General features: G+C 42.7%; 2 gene segments (V, D, J or C); one reads left to right on the top strand and one right to left on the bottom strand.

Annotated features, from left to right (window-relative positions):
* Window positions 1-13,544, top strand: part of LOC115367524 (Ig kappa-b4 chain C region-like) — a 19,476-nt gene extending 5,932 nt beyond the window's left edge. Inside the window, 1 exon segment of the C gene segment in view lies at window positions 13,335-13,544. Within this exon segment, the coding sequence occupies window positions 13,335-13,541 (207 nt within the window).
* Window positions 13,545-18,264: 4,720 nt separating this feature from the next.
* Window positions 18,265-18,770, bottom strand: LOC115367931 (Ig kappa chain V region 3547-like). The segment is given in 2 exon segments: window positions 18,265-18,611; window positions 18,719-18,770. Coding segments are annotated over 2 exon segments (399 nt in total).
* Window positions 18,771-19,051: the final 281 nt, after the last annotated feature.

Genomic DNA, 19,051 nt, shown 5'->3' with positions numbered 1-19,051 from the left:
TGAACTGTATCAGTCCCTGCAGTAGCTTCCAGCTGCAGCATTCACTTCAGTTTCTGTTCAGTTTGACTGAGGGAGGTTTTTGTACGACACTTTTTCACTGTGTGAACAGAGCTTTACTGTTGATATAGTGGTAACTCTGACAGTAGTAAACTGCTGCATCTTCAGCCTGGACTCCACTGATGGTCAGAGTGAAGTCACTCCCTGATCCACTGCCTGTAAAACGACCTGGAATCCCTGATTCTCGAGTATTAGCCAAGTAAATGAGCATTTTAGGAGCTTCTCCATCTCTCTGTTGGTACCAAGATAGAAGGGCTACTTCATCACCATCATCATTATAACCAGTATAAACATCCTGGCTGGTTTTACATGTGATGGTGACGGAGGCTCCCAGAGCAGCCCTCACTGCTCCAGGCTGAGTCACTGTGACCTGGCCTCTGGACTCTGAGGACACACAGACAAAAACACAAAGCAGCGTCATGCTTTCTCCGCTTCATTTCAGAGGGACGGATCTTCATAGAGGAGAGGACTTTGATTCTCTGGACTTTACCTGTCAAGCAGCAGCAGAGGAGAGTCCAGATGAGGATGGAGCTCAAAGTCATGTTTGGATGAGGAGGATTTCTGGGGCTTCTGTTGTCATGAAGGACAGCTGTCAGTCATCCAGTCTTCAACTCTCAGGACTATAAAGTCTCCCAGAGCACTGGAGCATGGTGCTGCTGATGCAAAGTGGCTCTCTATGGAAATGCTCTGACCCACTCCAACAGGGACACACATTACTCTCCACTGACTCTTTACTGACTTTTTAATAAAGACAGTTTATATTTACATTTGGCTTGACATGTTTACTTCAAGAATTTTGTGTTTTATTGTGGCACAGTTTGATAGATTTTTAACTTCATTACATCATCTAGGTTTTACAAAGTAAAATGAATTTCAGTCAGGTCGTTCCTTTCACAGTGAGAGAGCCGTGTCATCGAGAGAACCATGAGGTTTTCAGTGAATCAGTCACTCTCTGGACTTTTAGTGGAGAAACAAAACTGATTGTTGAAAAAAAGTTTCTGCATGTTTAATATCATTTGATTCATTTAATTTTGTTTCCTTCTTTCTCCATGATTTCTGACTCACAGCTGCTTTATTGCACTTTTCTTTATACATTGAGGACAAACAAAGAAAAGTCAACAACTTACATGCCATAAAAGAGTGAAAAGAGCATGACTTCATTTGGTGTGTCATACTATACTGATCGGTACATTTCACTTTTTAATCTGAAATTCTGAGCTCAATGAAAACTAATTTGAATGGAATGTGGATAACGATGGGGGAAAGAAAAAAAAAAAAAAACAATCTTAAAGTCCCTAAACCTCAAACCCAAATCTGTGTGAGGCCTGACATCTGCTGGCGGACATCAGGACACTGAATCGGTGACATGCTATTGGCTGGTTCCAGGTGATGTCATCTGCTGCAGAGCACAGCAGGTGGTGACATCACCTGGCTGGAACCACAGATCAGCCAATTAGAGTTGGCCAGTTGAGCTCACAACTTCTCATAAGTAGACATGAGGCCTTAAAGGACCATCCCAGTGACTCTGAAAGTTCAGTGTCAAATCTACAAAATGTTGCTGCTGATCTTTTCCCAAAGCAAGCAGTGGTATTTAAGAACTCACTTATCATTTTTACTCCCTTTTTTATTACGGCCATTGGTTTTCATTCATTCCACTATGACATGAAAATGGACTTTCAGAGACTTCAAGCTGTAATTCAGCAGTGGTTTGGGGGTCGGCATCAGGGCAGCTCACTTTGCTCCATGTTGTTGTGCTTTTAATGTTTCTGATTGGGCTTCTTCACTGGAACTGTCCTCTTCATTTGGGGGAACTTTCAGCTTGTTGAGGTGGGAGGTGGCTGTTTGAAACTCAGAGGGAAAACTGGCACTGACATTATGAACAAGATGATATGTTCTCATCAACCATGTGTGTGTATGTTTGTGTGTGTGTGTGTGTGTGTGTGTGTGTCCTCAGTGAACTGTATCAGTCCCTGCAGTAGCTTCCAGCTGCAGCAGTCACTTCAGTTTCTGTTCAGTCTGACTGTGGGAGGTTTTTGTACGACGCTTTTTCACTGTGTGAACAGATACTGACTGTTGATATAATGTTCACTCTGACAGTAGTAAACTGCTGCATCTTCAGCCTGGACTCCACTGATGGTCAGAGTGAAGTCGACTCCATTCCCTCCTCCACTTCCAGTGAATCTGGAGGAAATTCCTGATAACCTATCTGATGTTACATAGATCAGTGCTTTAGGAACTTCTCCAGGTTTCTGTTGGTACCAAGCCAGGTAATACTTTGAGCCAGTGTAATGAGCAACTGTTGGATTGGCCTTACAGTCAATAGAGACAGTTTGACCAATCTGGACTGATTTGGCTGCTGGCTGAGTCAAGACAATATTTTGTCCAAAAGACCCTGAAGAGAGAGAAGAAACACTGGACATGAGATGTTGAGGTGAAACTCAGCTGCACTCCAAATGATTCTCACATCACAGAAAAATGATTTTCCTCACCCTGAGTGAAGCAGAGGAGAGTCCAGATGAGGATGGAGCTCAAAGTCATGTTTGGATGAGGAGGATTTCTGGGGCTTCTGTTGTCATGAAGGACAGCTGTCAGTCATCCAGTCTTCAACTCTCAGGACTATAAACTCTCCCAGAGCACTGGAGCATGGTGCTGCTGATGCAAAGTGGCTCTCTATGGAAATGCTCTGACCCACTCCAACAGGGACACATAGGACTCTCCACTGACACTTTACTAACATTTTAATAAAGATAGTTTATATTTACATTTGGCTTGACATGTTTACTTCAAGAGTGTCCTCTGTTGTGCTTTATGGTGGCACAGTTTGATAGATTTTTAACTTTATTATATCACCTAGGTTTACCAATAAAATGAATTTCGTAAGGTCATTCCTTTCACAGTGAGAGAGCCGTGTCATCGAGACAACCATGAGGTTTTCAATGAATCAGTCGCTCTCTGGACTTTTAGTGGAGAAACAAAAGTAATTGTTGAAAAAAAGTTTCTCCATACATGTTAAAAATCATTTGAGTCATTAAATCCTGCTTCCTGCTTTCACCATGATGTCTGACTCACAGCTGCTTTATTGCACTTTTCTTTACACATTGAGGACAAACTAAGAAAAGTCAACAACTTACATGTCAGAAAAGAGTGAAAAGAGCATTACTTCCTTTGCTGTGTTAAACTATACTGATTGGTACATTTCACTTTTTAACCTGAAATTCTGAGCTCTGTGAAAACTAACTTGAGCAGAATGTGGATAAAGATGAGGGAAAGAAAAAATAAATCAATCTTAAAGTCCCCAAACCCCAAACCCAAATGTGTGTGAGGCCTGACATCTGCTGGAGGACATTATCGGTGACATGCTATTGGCTGGTTCCAGGTGATGTCATCTGCTGCAGAGCACAACAGGTGGTGACATCACCTGGCTGGAACCACAGATCAGCCAATTACAGTTGGCCAGTTGACCTCACATCTTCTCATAAGTAGACATGAGGCCTTAAAGGACCATCCCAGTGACTCTGAATGTTCAGTGTCAAATCTACAAAATGTTCCTGCTGATCTTTTCCCAAAGCAAGCAGTGGTATTTAAGAACTCACATATCATTTTCCTCCCTTTTATTACAGCCATTGGTTTTCATTCATTCCACTATGACATGAAAATGGACTTTCACAGACTTCAAGCTGTCATTCAGCAGTGGTTTGGGGGTCGGCATCAGGGCAGCTCACTTTGCTCCATGTTTTTGTGCTTTTAATGTTTCTGATTGGGCTTCTTCACTGGAACTGTCCTCTTCATTTGGGGGAACTTTCAGCTTGTTGAGGTGGGAGGTGGCTGTTTGAAGCTCAGAGGGAAAACTGACACTGACATTATGAACAAGATCATATGTTCTCATCAACCATGTGTGTGTGTGTGTGTGTGTGTGTGTGTGTGTGTGTGTGTGTGTGTCTGTGTGTGTGTGTGTCCTCAGTGAACTGTATCAGTCCCTGCAGTAGCTTCCAGCTGCAGCAGTCACTTCAGTTTCTGTTCAGTCTGACTGAGGGAGGTTTTTGTACGACACTTTTTCACTGTGTGAACAGATACTGACTGTTGATAACGTGGTAACTCTGACAGTAGTAAACTGCTGCATCTTCAGCCTGGACTCCACTGATGGTCAGAGTGAAGTCACTCCCTGATCCACTGCCTGTAAAACGACCTGGAATCCCTGATGCTCGCGTGGTAGCATCATAAATGAGCCGTTTAGGAGTGTCTCCATCTCTCTGTTGGTACCAGGCTAAATTGTGGTACTTGCTATCATAAACATGAACATCCTGGCTGGTTTTACATGTGATGGTGACGGAGGCTCCCAGAGCAGCGCTCACTGCTCCAGGCTGAGTCACTGTGACCTGGCCTCTGGACTCTGAGGACACACAGACAAAAACAGGAAGCAGCGTCATGTTTTTCTCCGCTTCATTTCAGAGGGACGGATGTTCCAGAGCACTGGAGCATGGTGCTGCTGATGCAAAGTGGCTCTCTATGGAAATTCTCTGACCCACTCCAGCAGGGACACACATTACTCTCATCAGAATTTTCAATAAACCCCTGATAAATAATATTCCTAAGTTATATTTCCATTGGTTTAGTATGATGATTCTAAATATGTTTCCAAGATGGTTTTATATGTGACAATTGATGTCTTCCAAAGCTCTTAATAAAGACTAAAGACCATGAAAATGGATCATAGAAAATAAAGATTTTTTCTGACCAAAAATGACCAGCCTGCTGTAGGAGAAGTAGAATATATTCAGTTAGTGCATGTTTTCAGTTGTGAAACCCATCGGTGTCGCTCAGTGGCAAACACAACTACAGTAAAGTGAGATGTTGGTTTCAGCACACACACAAAATGTTGATAAGAAAGACTAAATGACCTCACATTCTTGCCCCAATGTGTAAATGTAAACTACATTTAAACACACCCACGACTGCTCTCCGTCCCATCCAACCAACAGCATCATAAAATATGCTGACGACACCACCGTAGTTGGGCTTATCCAAAATGGGAATGAAACAGCGTACAGGGATGAGGTGGAAAGGCTGTCATCCTGGTGCTCTCACAACAACCTGAGCCTGAATGTCCAGAAGACTAAAGAACTGATCCTGGACTTCAGGAAACACAGACCGGCCCACTCTCCCCTCCTTATAAATGGACAGCAGGTGGAAACTGTCTCCACCTTTAAGTTTCTGGGCATGCACATCTCAGCTGACCTCTCCTGGACCCCAAACACCAAGACCCTGGTGAAGAAGGCTCAGCAGCGGCTTCACTTCCTCCGTGTCCTGAGGAAAAACAACCTGGACCAGAAGCTGCTGCTGGCCTTCTATCACTTGTCGGTGGAGAGTGTCCTGATGTACGGTCTGAATGTGTGGTATTCAGGCTCCACAGCTGAGGACAAAACCGCAGTGCAGTGGGTCATTAAAACTTCCCAAAAGATCGTCGGCCACTCTCTGCCCACCCTGGAACAACTGGCCACATCCTGCTGCCTCAGGAAGATCAAGGCCATCACAGGAGACCCCACACACCCCGCCCACCCCCTGTTCGACCTGCTGCCCTCTGGTAGACGCTACAGGTCGATCAAATCTCGCACCAGCAGACTGACAAACAGCTGCTTCCCTTGGACCATACACACACACTCACACGCAGACAGCCCGCCATAAGCACCCCCCCCCCCCCCCCCCATATATATATGTGTGTGTGTGTGTGTGTGTGTGTGTGTATGTATGTATATATGTATATATGTGTGTGTGTGTGTATGTATGTATATATGTATATATATATATACATATATATATATATATATATATATATATATATATATATATATATATATATATATATATATATATATATATATATATTATTCTTTTATACCTCTTGTGATCTTTTTGTTATCAATGGTTTTATATGGTGCATATAACAAATGCAATTTCGTTGGAACTACTTGCAGTACAATGACAATAAAGGCTATTCTATACTATATTCATTTTCAGTGGGTAAGTAAAACCTTGGTACTTTGAAGGTCATGTGGCTCTCAGCCTTTATTTTTAACAGTGAAACTCGTCTGTTGCCATGGTTGAGCAGCGATGCCTGTCTGTTGCCATGGTTACTGAGCTCAGAGCAGGAGGAGAAACCTTGAAGACCAGTTTCATCAAATCTCTCAGATTTGATGAAAAATAGCAAAAAAATAGTTTTGTTGTCAAATCTCTCTCAGATCCTCAGAACCAGCAGCCTCGGGTTCGAACCCGAGCACAGGCTGTTTCCAGTCTCTCTCTACGGGCAGAAAGGGGAAAAAAAAGAGTGAGAAAGTCCATGCAGGGAGATGGAGAGGGAGGATGGACGTCAATGTATGTCAAGTTCCATTCCCCTTTCCAGTGAGACCTTTCGTTTGTGACCGAGACTGTGCCCATAAAAAAAATACATAAATAGTAAAGCAATAGAAAAAAAATGAATTTGTGGTACAAAACAAACATGCAATGAAATGTGTGGGTATGTGCAAATCGTGCAGCTTACAGTGGCGCCGTTCAGCTACAGCTGTCAGAGGCAAAGCATTGTCAGGTGTTTTACTGCCACCTAGTGGTTCAGTTGGAGACTGCATTGAACTTGTTGGTTCCCTACAGCAATGACAGTAATTAGATTTCATTATAAAACTGCCATTATTATAGTCCCTGAGTGATCCATAACCAATAATGGTGTGACACTTTTATCTCTGAAATTTTTGTTTAGTATTATTGCCCAAAACCTCTGGTGCTACTACTACTACTGCTACTACTACTACTACTACTACTGCTAATGCCACCACCACTACTACTACTACGACCTCTACTATCACTACTACTACTACCACTATTACCACTACTACTGCCACCAGCACTACTACTACTACCACTACTACTTCTATCGCTACCACTACCACTACTACTACGATTACTAGTGTTGTAGTACCCGAGACCCGGAATCGAAGGCATTTTCACTCGGTCTTGTCTCGGTCTCGGACTGGGCGGACTCGGGATTTTTGCTCAAGACCAGTCGAGACCAGGCTCTCAATACTTTGATAAGAGAAAAAAGGAAAGTGCAGCCTCTGCCTTCCCAGTGTCACACAGCCTTTGCAACACCTTGAGTGACACGCCCCCTGAACACAAGAGTGGATAAAGACGGCTGGAGAAGCGGTGCTTATGTTTGGCGTCCCGGGAAATCGCCATGAAAAATGTCAGCAAACTCTGGCTGGCTTTCTCTCTTGTTGCATAAGTTCTTCATGGCCATTAGGGTATTTTGGTAGTCCGTAAATTGACAATTAAATGTTTCGTAATTTGTCCCGTATTTTCATAAATGCCACATACACGTCTGTCACACACACATCAACACTGAATAATGAACCAAATAAAACACAGGAAATGTTAAAGGCAGCTAATGTAATTGTAGCAGGACCCGCTTAGTGAGGAGCTGACGCGAGGTACAGCGGATAGAGCTCCACCTCCCGTGGCTGTGTCTCTCTCTCTGTGACTGTCTGCCTGCCTACCCGCTCCTGTCATGGGTTGCCTAGTTACACACACGGACACTGCGCACTGCGCGCACCAGGGCACCCGCGTGTTTTAAAGATGTTGGCTACAACCGACACTCCACCACATCTCCAAAAGCAAAAATGTTTGCTAAAGTACAGACGTGAATGCAAAGAGAGAGAACCCGTGGCCTGACAGCGTCAATGGCAACGAGTAGGCCTACAAGGCAAATTGCAAGACGTGTCGGCGAGTGTTTTCTGTGCCTCATGGTGGACTGGCTGACGTGCGGCAACATGCACGAGGGGATCAACATAGAATAAACATGAGAACGAACAGGAACCAAATGGCAGTGTCACAGTTTTTCATAGCTGTCATGGCTCCTGAGGTCGATACAGTAAGGGACATCATTATATGATCAACTTGATTTCCTATATGGTTGTGTTTTTAGCAGAAGATGTCAGTGCTTATGCTGATGTGGGCATATACCCTACAGCACAGTTTCTCAAATGGGGGTACGAATACCCCTGGAGGTATGTGGAGGAACTCCAGGGGGTACGTGAGATTTTTAAAAATTATACAACACGTAGATCCAACCGAGCAATCTGGCTGGTCAATCAGACATTTAGAATATGCTCAAATGAGCATGACAGCAGGGCTAGCCATGCTCAAATGAAAAATACCTCATCACTGAAAATATTACTCCGCCTATAGCTTATTGCCCGAGTCTGTGTGGTTTCTATGGCAACACGGAACATTTCACTGAAACCCGCATCAAAAGCCACTGTCAGCTTTGTTAGTCTGCATAATGGACCGTTTTGTTGTCAATTTTGATTTCTTTGGAGACCTAAGTTTGGGTAAATGGCTGAACAAGGAAGACAAGACAGAAGAGGGCCGTCAAATGTCTACAAGACTACCTGAAAAACACCGGGCAAACAGCTGATTTTGCAGGTGTAAGTAAAGAAGAGCTAAACAAATTAAAGCCCCATAAAATTCATGGAGGATCCGTGAATTTTATGGGGCTTTAATTTCTATAATAAAGAGAATGAAATGCACGGACAGTACCTGCTGATGCAGTTTCAGCACCACGGACAGTAGCCGCTGAGGCAGATTCAGCTCCACGAACAGTACCTGCTGTGGCTGATTCAGAACCACGGACAGTACCCGCTGAGGCGCATTCAGCACCACGGACAGTACCTGCTGAGGCAGATTCAGAACCACGAGCAGTACCCGCTGATGCACATTCAGAACCACGGACAGTACCTGCTGAGGCAGATTCAGCACCATGGACAGTAGCCGCTGATGCGCATTCAGAACCACGGACAGTACCTGTAAGATTTTCCACAGAGATGTACAGGCTATAACTTTCTTCTTGTTATTAATGTGTTAATGTTATCAGTTATCAGTTATTAATTAGCCTATTAATCATTATTCATTTGTTTATTCTTTATGAGTTGCCTAGGCCATTGATTTAATTAATTTGTCAATTTGTTTGCATCTCTACATTGAAGCACATCTGTGAAAACTGTGGTCTTTATTTCAGAGGTAAATTGATAATAACCTGAAAAGGTGATTAGCAAAGGCCCCTGAAAGGTGGGGTTGAAATTATATAACTGACACACCCCCAGCTGAAATAAAACATCTGCTGGTGAGTTTATGAAAAGACAGATGTTTGTTTTGGCGCTGACACTGGAAAGCAGTGGCCTATATGTAAATATAACTGTTAATATAAGTTGGTTGTAGATAAAGATCAGCTGTGTTGCTGAGTCGCTGTCACGGCACCTGTTAGATTAAAAATGAATGAGAAGTTGGCAGAAGTTTAACTTTTATCAGTCCATGAAAAAATGTTTTTTTTTTTTTTTTGTTTGTTTTTTCAGCCAATATTCTAGTTGCAATATGATTAAGCTAGCAAAGCAGTTTTGTGTTGCTATGTGTGGTATTTATTCAGTTTCGATAAGCCCAAGTTGGCTGGCTGACAAGGACTAGTTAATGTCAGATCTCATGTATTTCCGCTGAAGTGGAGAGAATGCTAGCAAAAAACTTTTATATTTTGAGAGCAAAATGCCCACAGTATGAATACATTTTGATTATACATTTTATTTTGTTGGTAATAGTTGTATAATCGCATTATTACACTCGAGGGTGTGCTTGACCGTCATTATTGTAACTTCACACCCTCTTGTGTAATAATGCTGAAATATATGTTAAAAAAATAGCATCCATGCAAGGTGTCATGGAAGTCTACAGCAAAAACGAACAGTCAGATGGTCTTCAGGCCTTTAATGCTGTGACAGCAGGAGAATCATACACACCAAAGCTTGGAGGTAGATTGTCAATGTGACAGAGGTGACAGAAAGCTTTTAAGGTCTTCTGATTTTACATATACTTTGCATGTCTTACATAGTCAATCAGGTAATAAAGCAATAAGAACTTTCCAGAAACAAACCTAGCTAATAAACAGGTCTAGTCATAAATTCCAGAGAAGTAACTGATCACCTATAAATGAGATAAGCTGGTAGAGGGTCTGCTCCATGGCACATACCACCCGTTTAACTCTGAGGTCATACAAAGGCTAACGCAATACATGATTTTAATGATAAATTCCTTCACACAAGGTTCCTAAAAAATCATTATTTAGCCTGATAAATATTCATTAAAATATAAATGGAAGCTCATAAATGGAATTTTATATTCAGTATTCAATTTCATCATCCTGAAAAACCCCGAACCCTTACTTTTTTGCATCTTTGGAAATCGACTTGTGTCTTTTATAAGACCCATGCAAAAACTAAAAGAAGGTGTATCTTATTTCAGATGGAGGTGTATTAATCTCTTTATACTCATTATAAGCAATATTCACCTGACAAATCCAGATTAACATGTTATTTCAAGATATAAACAAAAAAAAAAGCCTTAATTGCTTGAAATGAGTCAAACTATAGCTGTCAAAGCACTAAAATGCAAAATGTTCTCAAATTGCTTAAGTTGAAGACCCATGTTCAAGAAACCTTGCTTAAATGTTTTTTTTCTACTTAGTTCATTTAATTTAGGCCTTATTCCTTTTTCTTTTAATCTTTCTTTATGAAATGACATATTTATCATTGCTTGTCAGGTCAATGCAATTTTAAAAAGTATGATGGCATACTTTTTACAAGAAGTCAGACAACAAATTTCCTTAGATTTGAGATTCGTTTCATTGTGCTGCTACTCTCTAGTCTCGGTAATGCCTTGGTCTCAGTTGGTGCGGTCTTGACTACAACACTATCATCCAGGTTTCACAAAGTAAAATGAATTTCTGTCAGATCATTCCTTCCACAGTGAGAGAGCCGTGTCATCTTGACAACCATGAGGTTTTCAATGGATCAGTCGCTCTCTGGACTTTTAGCAGAGAACCAAAACTAATTGTTGAAAAAAAGTTTCTCCATACATGTTTAATATCATTTGTTTCATTAAATCCTTTTTCCTCCTTTCACCATGATGTCTGACTCACAGCTGCTTTATTGCACTTTTCTTTACACATTGTGGACAAATTAAGAAAAGTCAACAACTTACATGTCAGAAAAGAGTGAAAAGAGCATTACTTCCTTTGCTGTGTTATACTATACTGATTGGTACATTTCACTTTTTAACCTGAAATTCTGAGCTCAGTGAAAACTAACTTGAGCAGAATGTGGATAAAGATGAGAGAAAGAAAAAATAAATCAATCTTAAAGTCCCCAAACCCCAAACCCAAATGTGTGTGAGGCCTGACATCTGCTGGCAGACATCAGGACACTGAATCGGTGACATGCTATTGGCTGGTTCCAGGTGATGTCATCTGCTGCAGAGCACAACAGGTGGTGACATTACCGGGCTGGAACCACAGATCAGCCAATTACAGTTGGCCATTTGAGCTCACAACTTCTCATAAGAGGACATGAGCCCTTAAAGGACCATCCCAGTGACTCTGAATGTTCAGTGTCAAATCTACAAAATGTTCCTGCTGATCTTTTCCCAAAGCAAGCAGTGGTATTTAAGAACTCACATATCATTTTCCTCCCTTTGATTACAGCCATTGGTTTCCATTCATTCCACTATGACATGAAAATGGATTTTCAGAGACTTCAAGCTGTCATTCAGCAGTGGTTTGGGGGTCGGCATCAGGGCAGCTCACTTTGCTCCATGTTGTTGTGATTTTAATGATTTGGATTGGGCTTCTTCACTGGAACTGTCCTCTTCATTTGGGGGAACTTTCAGCTTGTTGAGGTGGGAGGTGGCTGTTTGAAGCTCACAGGGAAAACTGACACTGACACTATGAACAAGATATGTTCTCATCAACCGTGTGTGTGTGTGTGTGTGTGTGTGTGTGTGTGTGTGTGTGCCTCCTCAGTGAAATGTATCAGTCCCTGCAGTAGCTTCCAGCTGCAGCAGTCACTTCAGTTTCTGTTCAGTCTGACTGAGGGAGGTTTTTGTACGACGTTTTTTCACTGTGTGAACAGCCACTGACTGTTGATATAGTGGAGACTCTGACAGTAGTAAACTGCTGCATCTTCAGCCTGGACTCCACTGATGGTCAGAGTGAAGTCACTCCTTGATCCACTGCCTGTAAAACGATCTGGAATCCCTGATACTCGAGTATTAGCATAGTAAATGAGGAGTTTAGGAGTTTCTCCATCTCTCTGTTGGTACCAGGCTAAATAGTGGTTGCTGTTATAAACATGAACATTCTGGCTGGTTTTACATGTGATGGTGACGGAGGCTCCCAGAGCAGCCCTCACTGCTCCAGGCTGAGTCACTGTGACCTGGCCTCTGGACTCTGAGGACACACAGACAAAAACACAAAGCAGCTTCATGCTTTTCTCCGCTTCATTTCAGAGGGACGGATCTTCATAGAGGAGAGGACTTTGATTCTCTGGACTTTACCTGTCAAGCAGCAGCAGAGGAGAGTCCAGATGAGGATGGAGCTCAAAGTCATGTTTGGATGAGGAGGATTTCTGGGGCTTCTGTTGTCATGAAGGACAGCTGTCAGTCATCCAGTCTTCAACTCTCAGGACTATAAACTCTCCCAGAGCACTGGAGCATGGTGCTGCTGATGCAAAGTGGCTCTCTATGGAAATGCTCTGACCCACTCCAACAGGGACACACATTACTCTCATCAGGATGTTAATCAATAAGCAGTTATTTTAACATGCGTCCTCATTGTTGCTCATTCCAGATTAAAAAACAAACAAACACTGTAGTGCTGTACATTTACTTTGACCATTCTTTCAACACAGTCGAAACCCAACCTGTACTTTAAAATGTATTCAAAAATCAGATTTCCTTCTATTTTTTATTTTAGTTCTTGAAAAAAAAAAATAGCACAACTGATATGGATGAAAATTTTCAATAAATGTGATCAAATATTTGCTCTATTTATTTCCAGTATAATGTAAAGGTTTTCAGCTCCTATCATGTTTGTGTGCTGATGTGCATGAGAGGCTTCTTAAAGGGAAGTGAAACAGGGTGTGAGTGAGTGACTGCTGGAGCATAAAAACCATCTGACAGAAAGTCCTTAAAGGGGAAAATGGACTCTCACACAGTAAAGGTGTCCAACCGCCCGCTGACTGACTGCCAGCTGCTTATTTCCCGCCCTCTAAACTGATTGGTGTCTCCTAGGTGACGCCCTTCCCACCCTGACGGTGCTGCCCCCCTCCAGAGAGGAGCTGCAGCAGGGGAGGGCCACGCTCATGTGCCTGGCCAACAAGGGCTTCCCCTCAGACTGGAGGCTGGCCTGGAAGGTGGACGGCAGCAGCAGCAGCAGCAGCAGCTGGGAGCAGAGCAGGAGCCCCGGGGTGCTGGAGAAGGACGGCCTCTACAGCTGGAGCAGCACCCTGAGGCTCACTGCAGACCAGTGGAGGAAGCTGGGCTCTGTCACCTGTGAGGCCACCCAGGGCTCCCAGTCTCCACAGGTCGAGACACTGAGGAGAGACCAGTGTCCCCAGTAACTGACCTGACTCACTGGGACTTCTGCTACTGGTTTCACTCTGCAGCTGCTCTCACTCTGCACTCTGCCTCATGCCTCTCTCTCTCTTTCTCTCTCTCTCTCATTAAATCTTTAAATAATCATTTATTTTTCTTGCTGTAATGCTGATACTCTATATATGTTAAAATATTAATAAAAAAATATTTTTAACAAATAAGTTGTGTCCTTTGTCCTGATCTTCACTGATATTAAAGCACGGGGATGGAGGAGAGGATTTTAGGTTCAGCTGGTACACATACTGTAAGATTTCAAAATGTAAATGAGGGTGTCAAACTTCAGGAAAGCTTCATTTAATTCAGAATAATGCTTCCCAGGCAAAGTAGTGATTAGGCCAAGCATCTTTCATATGCTTTGTTACTGCTTTTATTACTGGAGAAAACTTGCTCTCATTGTTCTCATTATTCACAATTATAAAAATAAAAAATTTATCATCAGCATATGGGAATGAGTGCTAGTTTTAAACAATGACATAAATTTAAAGGAATGGCACTATTAATCTTCACCTCGCGCTGTTTGCAGAAGTCACACAGCATAATCAAGGATCCTTTCCACCCTGTCCACCACCTTTTTGAACTTTTGCCATCTGGCAGAAGATACAGATCCATCAAAACACGCACCACACGATTCTGGAACAGTTTTTATCCCACAGCCATAATCACACTGAACAGTGACACAACACTAATGTAACATGTAATCTGTTTAACAGACATTTTATTGCACTATTGGTATTAGCCTCAGCATACATTGTTACTGATGTGTATGTGACGTTTTGCTGTGTGGTCAGTGAATGGATGTTGATGTGTGGGGGATAAGCTGCTTGGATCATTCAGCAGTGGTTTGGGGGTCGGCATCAGGGCAGCTCACTTTGCTCCATGTTGTTGTGCTTTTAATGTTTCTGATTGGGCTTCTTCACTGGAACTGTCCTCTTCATTTGGGGGAACTTTCAGCTTGTTGAGGTGGGAGGTGGCTGTTTGAAGCTCAGAGGGAAAACTGACACTGACACTATGAACAAGATGATACAGTGTGTGTGTGTGTGTGTGTGTGTGTGTGTGTGTGTGTGTGTGTGTCCTCAGTGAACTGTATCAGTCCCTGCAGTAGCTTCCAGCTGCAGCAGTCACTTCAGTTTCTGTTCAGTCTGACTGAGGGAGGTTTTTGTACGACGCTTTTTCACTGTGTGAACACTTCTTTACTGCTGATATAGTGGTAACTCTGACAGTAGTAAACTGCTGCATCTTCAGCCTGGACTCCACTGATGGTCAGAGTGAAGTCACTCCCTGATCCACTGCCTGTAAAACGACCTGGAATCCCTGATGCTCGATTATTAGCACCATAAATGAGCAGCTTAGGAATTTCTCCATCGTTCTGTTGGTACCAGGCTAAATAGTGGTAGCTCCCAGCATAAACATTCTGGCTGGTTTTACATGTGATGGTGACGGAGGCTCCCAGAGCAGCCCTCACTGCTCCAGGCTGAGTCACTGTGACCTGGCCTCTGGACTCTGAGGACACACAGACAAAAACACAAAGCAGCGTCATGCTTTTCTCCGCTTCATTTCAGAGGGACAGATCTTCATAGAGGAGAGGACTTTGATTCTCTGGACTTTACCTGTCAAGCAGCAGCAGAGGAGAGTCCAGATGAGGATGGAGCTCAAAGTCATGTTTGGATGAGGAGGATTTCTGGGGCTTCTGTTGTCATGAAGGACAGCTGTCAGTCATCCAGTCTTCAACTCTCAGGACTATAAACTCTCCCAGAGCACTGGAGCATGGTGCTGCTGATGCAAAGTGGCTCTCTATGGAAATGCTCTGACCCACTCCAACAAGGACACACATTACTCTCATCAGGATATTAATTCATAGATGATAAAGTGTTGATTCAGATGTCACTGAAGTTGTTTTATTCAGCTTGATATGTGTTAACATTTTTCTCCAAGAATTTATTTTTTAAATAGATTTTCACTGTGACTGACTGAAGAATGTTTCCTGTTCTCATGTCACTGCTGAACAAATTTTGTCATACAGAAATTAACATTTAATAAATAAAAAAAATAGTACATTGCAGTAAGAGGGAACATCTTTCATTTTTTATCTTCACTATTGAGGCTTTTCTGATGCCATGGTTCAGCAGTGATGCCTATCTGCTGCTGTCGTTATTGAGCTAAGAAGGAAATGAAAAACTCAAAATTCCCCTTTTGGACATTAAAACAAATTCACAATGGTGAGGGAAAAATTTACGAGGATTAGAAATAAAAAGCAGGGTGCCATCAGCATAAAGGGATTTAACATAAAAGGGATCTTTACAAACCACTGAAGACCTGAAATAAATAAAAGTAGCAACAATGGACATCCTTCATATGTCCCCTTTTCAAATAAAAGGTAAAAGACTGTGGGCTCTAGTTTCCCGGCGCAGCGCGGGGTGGCGCAGTGAGGCGAACCCCGCGCAGAGCTAGTTTCGACCGGCGAAACGGGAGAGGCGGACAGTGTCCAAGTTTCGCAGACGGACTTGCACCGAGATGGGAGTGGCGGCGCAGCGGGGGGAGGTGTCAACAGATTCAACTTGGCGCAGTGATAGTTTCGTGCCAAAAGGCTTCGCCGAGGTGCGCCAAAAGCTCGCCATCTGAAACCACGTCTACTTTCAGCGCAAGGCGGAGCGGAGCTGGCGCAGTGGAAGTTTAGCTGGCTGGCGCACATCACCAAAACCTCACAATCAGCACAAACGGTGCCAATCTCCTTTGATCTGACATCAGTTGTGACGGGACAGTTGATATGGAGATATATGTATGTGCTGATTGTGATCGTATCATTGAATAGTGTTTTTTTTTTTCGGTATTTATTGCATCGTTCATGTGCCTGACATTCCGGAAGCCTGCCTGTGAGGTTTTGGTGACGTGTCCGCACTGCTCGCCGGTCTCCGCTCCACGCCTGTCTCCTGAGCTCCGCTCCGCCTGCGGCAGTAGACCTCCATGTCAGCTGTGTAAACTTTCATTACGCCTTCACGCAGCGCATTTTAAAAGTGAGGACAGGGGCTCATTTGATTGGTTACATGTGAATCGGCTGTGTCAAACCCACTCCACGCCTTCTCTCCTCCCCTCCGCCGGTAGGAGGGATGGCCCCGCCTCGCCAGGTCTGCGAAACTAGAGCCCTGTGACTCATTCCTAAATATGAATACCTGTTTTACACAATATAGTACTTTAATCCATTTTATGAAGGCTGCTCTAAAATAACTTTAGCAAAGTAAGTGATTGAAAGTGTGTGCTTGTGTTTGGACTGAATCAGTCATCACAGTCTTGAAGGTTGAGAAGGAAAAGCTCAGTGGATGGAAAACAGCCTTTGAGAAGGTCAGAGGTCAAACATAAACATAGCTGTACACATACAAACACAGCAAAGAATATTTATCTGTGCATTTTAAATCATTTAATGTAGTTAAAGTTGTTTATATCAAGATATCAAGTATCAAACACACACACACACACACACACACACACACACACACACATTAATACACACTCGTCATGGTGTTTCCTATTCAGTGCTGGGAGTATTGACTATTTAAATTATCCTCATGCACATGATATTAATAGAAGGTTTAAATGCAGACGACATCAAGGTGAAAGAAGAAACTATCAGTTTTGAAATGGACAGGAAGCTGATGGCTGTATGACACTGGAAATAGAAAGGTTTTAGTTTGTATTTCAAGATTTCCAAAGAATTAGCTTCACAACTGCAGCAAGACGATGTTTCCAAAGTAAAGTGCTGAGTGCTTACTGCCTGCCGTTGTTTTCTTGATTCTTGTGACAGCAACATATTGGGCTTGGGTGTGACATGATTTAATTTTCCAGTTTTACTTAATGTTAAGGAAGCAGTGTTTTGTACCAGTTAAAGTGTATTGATAATGGACTTTGGTAAACCAGACAACACGGTTACAGTATCTGGGTCATTATTTAATAATTAATAATTTATTTGTATGTCAAAAGAGAGAGTTACCTCATGTTTAATCCCAAGATTTTTTTACTTGTGACACTATACAGTCACAAAACGTAGAAGTGACATTTCAGATCTTTGGGCTAACATGTAACATCTCTCCTCTATAACATATGTCTCTGTCTTTGTCTAAAGTCTCTTGAACTCTGAATATGTTTGGTTGCTGTTGAGCAACAGGGAATTATATGGCCGTCTGTTTACTGCTGTACTGCCCAGAGGAAGTTTCTAGATTTGTAGAAAGATATCTGTTTGATTGTTAATAGTTCATGTAGTTTGAGAATCATGGGCATTGAAATGAAACATGCGATTAGAATATTGTGTATTTTAATTAAAGTTGGTAAAGAGCAGTGGCACAAATACATAACGTTGTGGCATGCCAGAGTAAACTTTAGACCATTTAGAGACGATGTTGTTATACTGGTTTTAATCTGACAAACGGGACGAACTAATCCTAATCTGTTCCACCTCAATGAAACTGTCCTCTTCATTTGGGGGAACTTTCAGCTTGTTGAGGTGGGAGGTGGCTGTTTGAAGCTCAGAGGGAAAACTGCCACTCACACTATCAACAAGATGATATGTTCTCATCAACCGTGTGTGTGTGTGTGTGTGTCCTCAGTGAACTGTATCAGTCCCTGCAGTAGCTTCCAGCTGCAGCAGTCACTTCAGTTTCTGTTCAGTCTGACTGAGGGAGGTTTTTGTACGACACTTTTTCACTGTGTGAACAGAGCTTTACTGTTGATATAGTGGTAACTCTGACAGTAGTAAACTGCTGCATCTTCAGCCTGGACTCCACTGATGGTCAGAGTGAAGTCACTCCCTGATCCACTGCCTGTAAAACGACCTGGAATCCCTGATTCTCGAGTATTAGCAAAGTAAATGAGCATTTTAGGAGCTTCTCCATCTTTCTGTTGGTACCAAGATAGAAGGGCTACTTCATCACCATCATCATCATAACCAGTATCAACGTCCTGACTGGTTTTACATGTGATGGTGACGGAGGCTCCCAGAGCAGCCCTCACTGCTCCAGGCTGAGTCACTGTGACCTGGCCTCTGGACTCTGAGGACACACAGACAAAAACACAAAGCAGCGTCATGCTTTTCTCCGCTTCATTTCAGAGGGACGGATCTTCATAGAGGAGGGGACTTTGATTCTCTGGACTTTACCTGTCAAGCAGCAGCAGAGGAGAGTCCAGATGAGGATGGAGCTCAAAGTCATGTTTGGATGAGGAGGATTTCTGGGTCTTCTGTTGTCATGAAGGACAGCTGTCAGTCATCCAGTCTTCAACTCTCAGGACTATAAACTCTCCCAGAGCACTGGAGCATAGTGCTGCTGATGCAAAGTGGCTCTCTATGGAAATGCTCTGACCCACTCCAACAGGGCCACACATTACTCTCATCAGGATGTTTTGTAAATCTGTGAATTAATTTATTTTTTTATCTGATGGCTCCTTTTTATTAATGTACTTTTACACTGACTTTTCATTCAAGAAATTAAAA

The sequence above is a fragment of the Myripristis murdjan genome, chromosome 11 (assembly GCF_902150065.1).
Source record: "Myripristis murdjan chromosome 11, fMyrMur1.1, whole genome shotgun sequence".
Classification (NCBI taxonomy): domain Eukaryota; kingdom Metazoa; phylum Chordata; class Actinopteri; order Holocentriformes; family Holocentridae; genus Myripristis; species Myripristis murdjan.
Note: the sequence above shows the minus strand (reverse complement) of the source record. Positions and strands in the feature narration are given on the sequence as shown.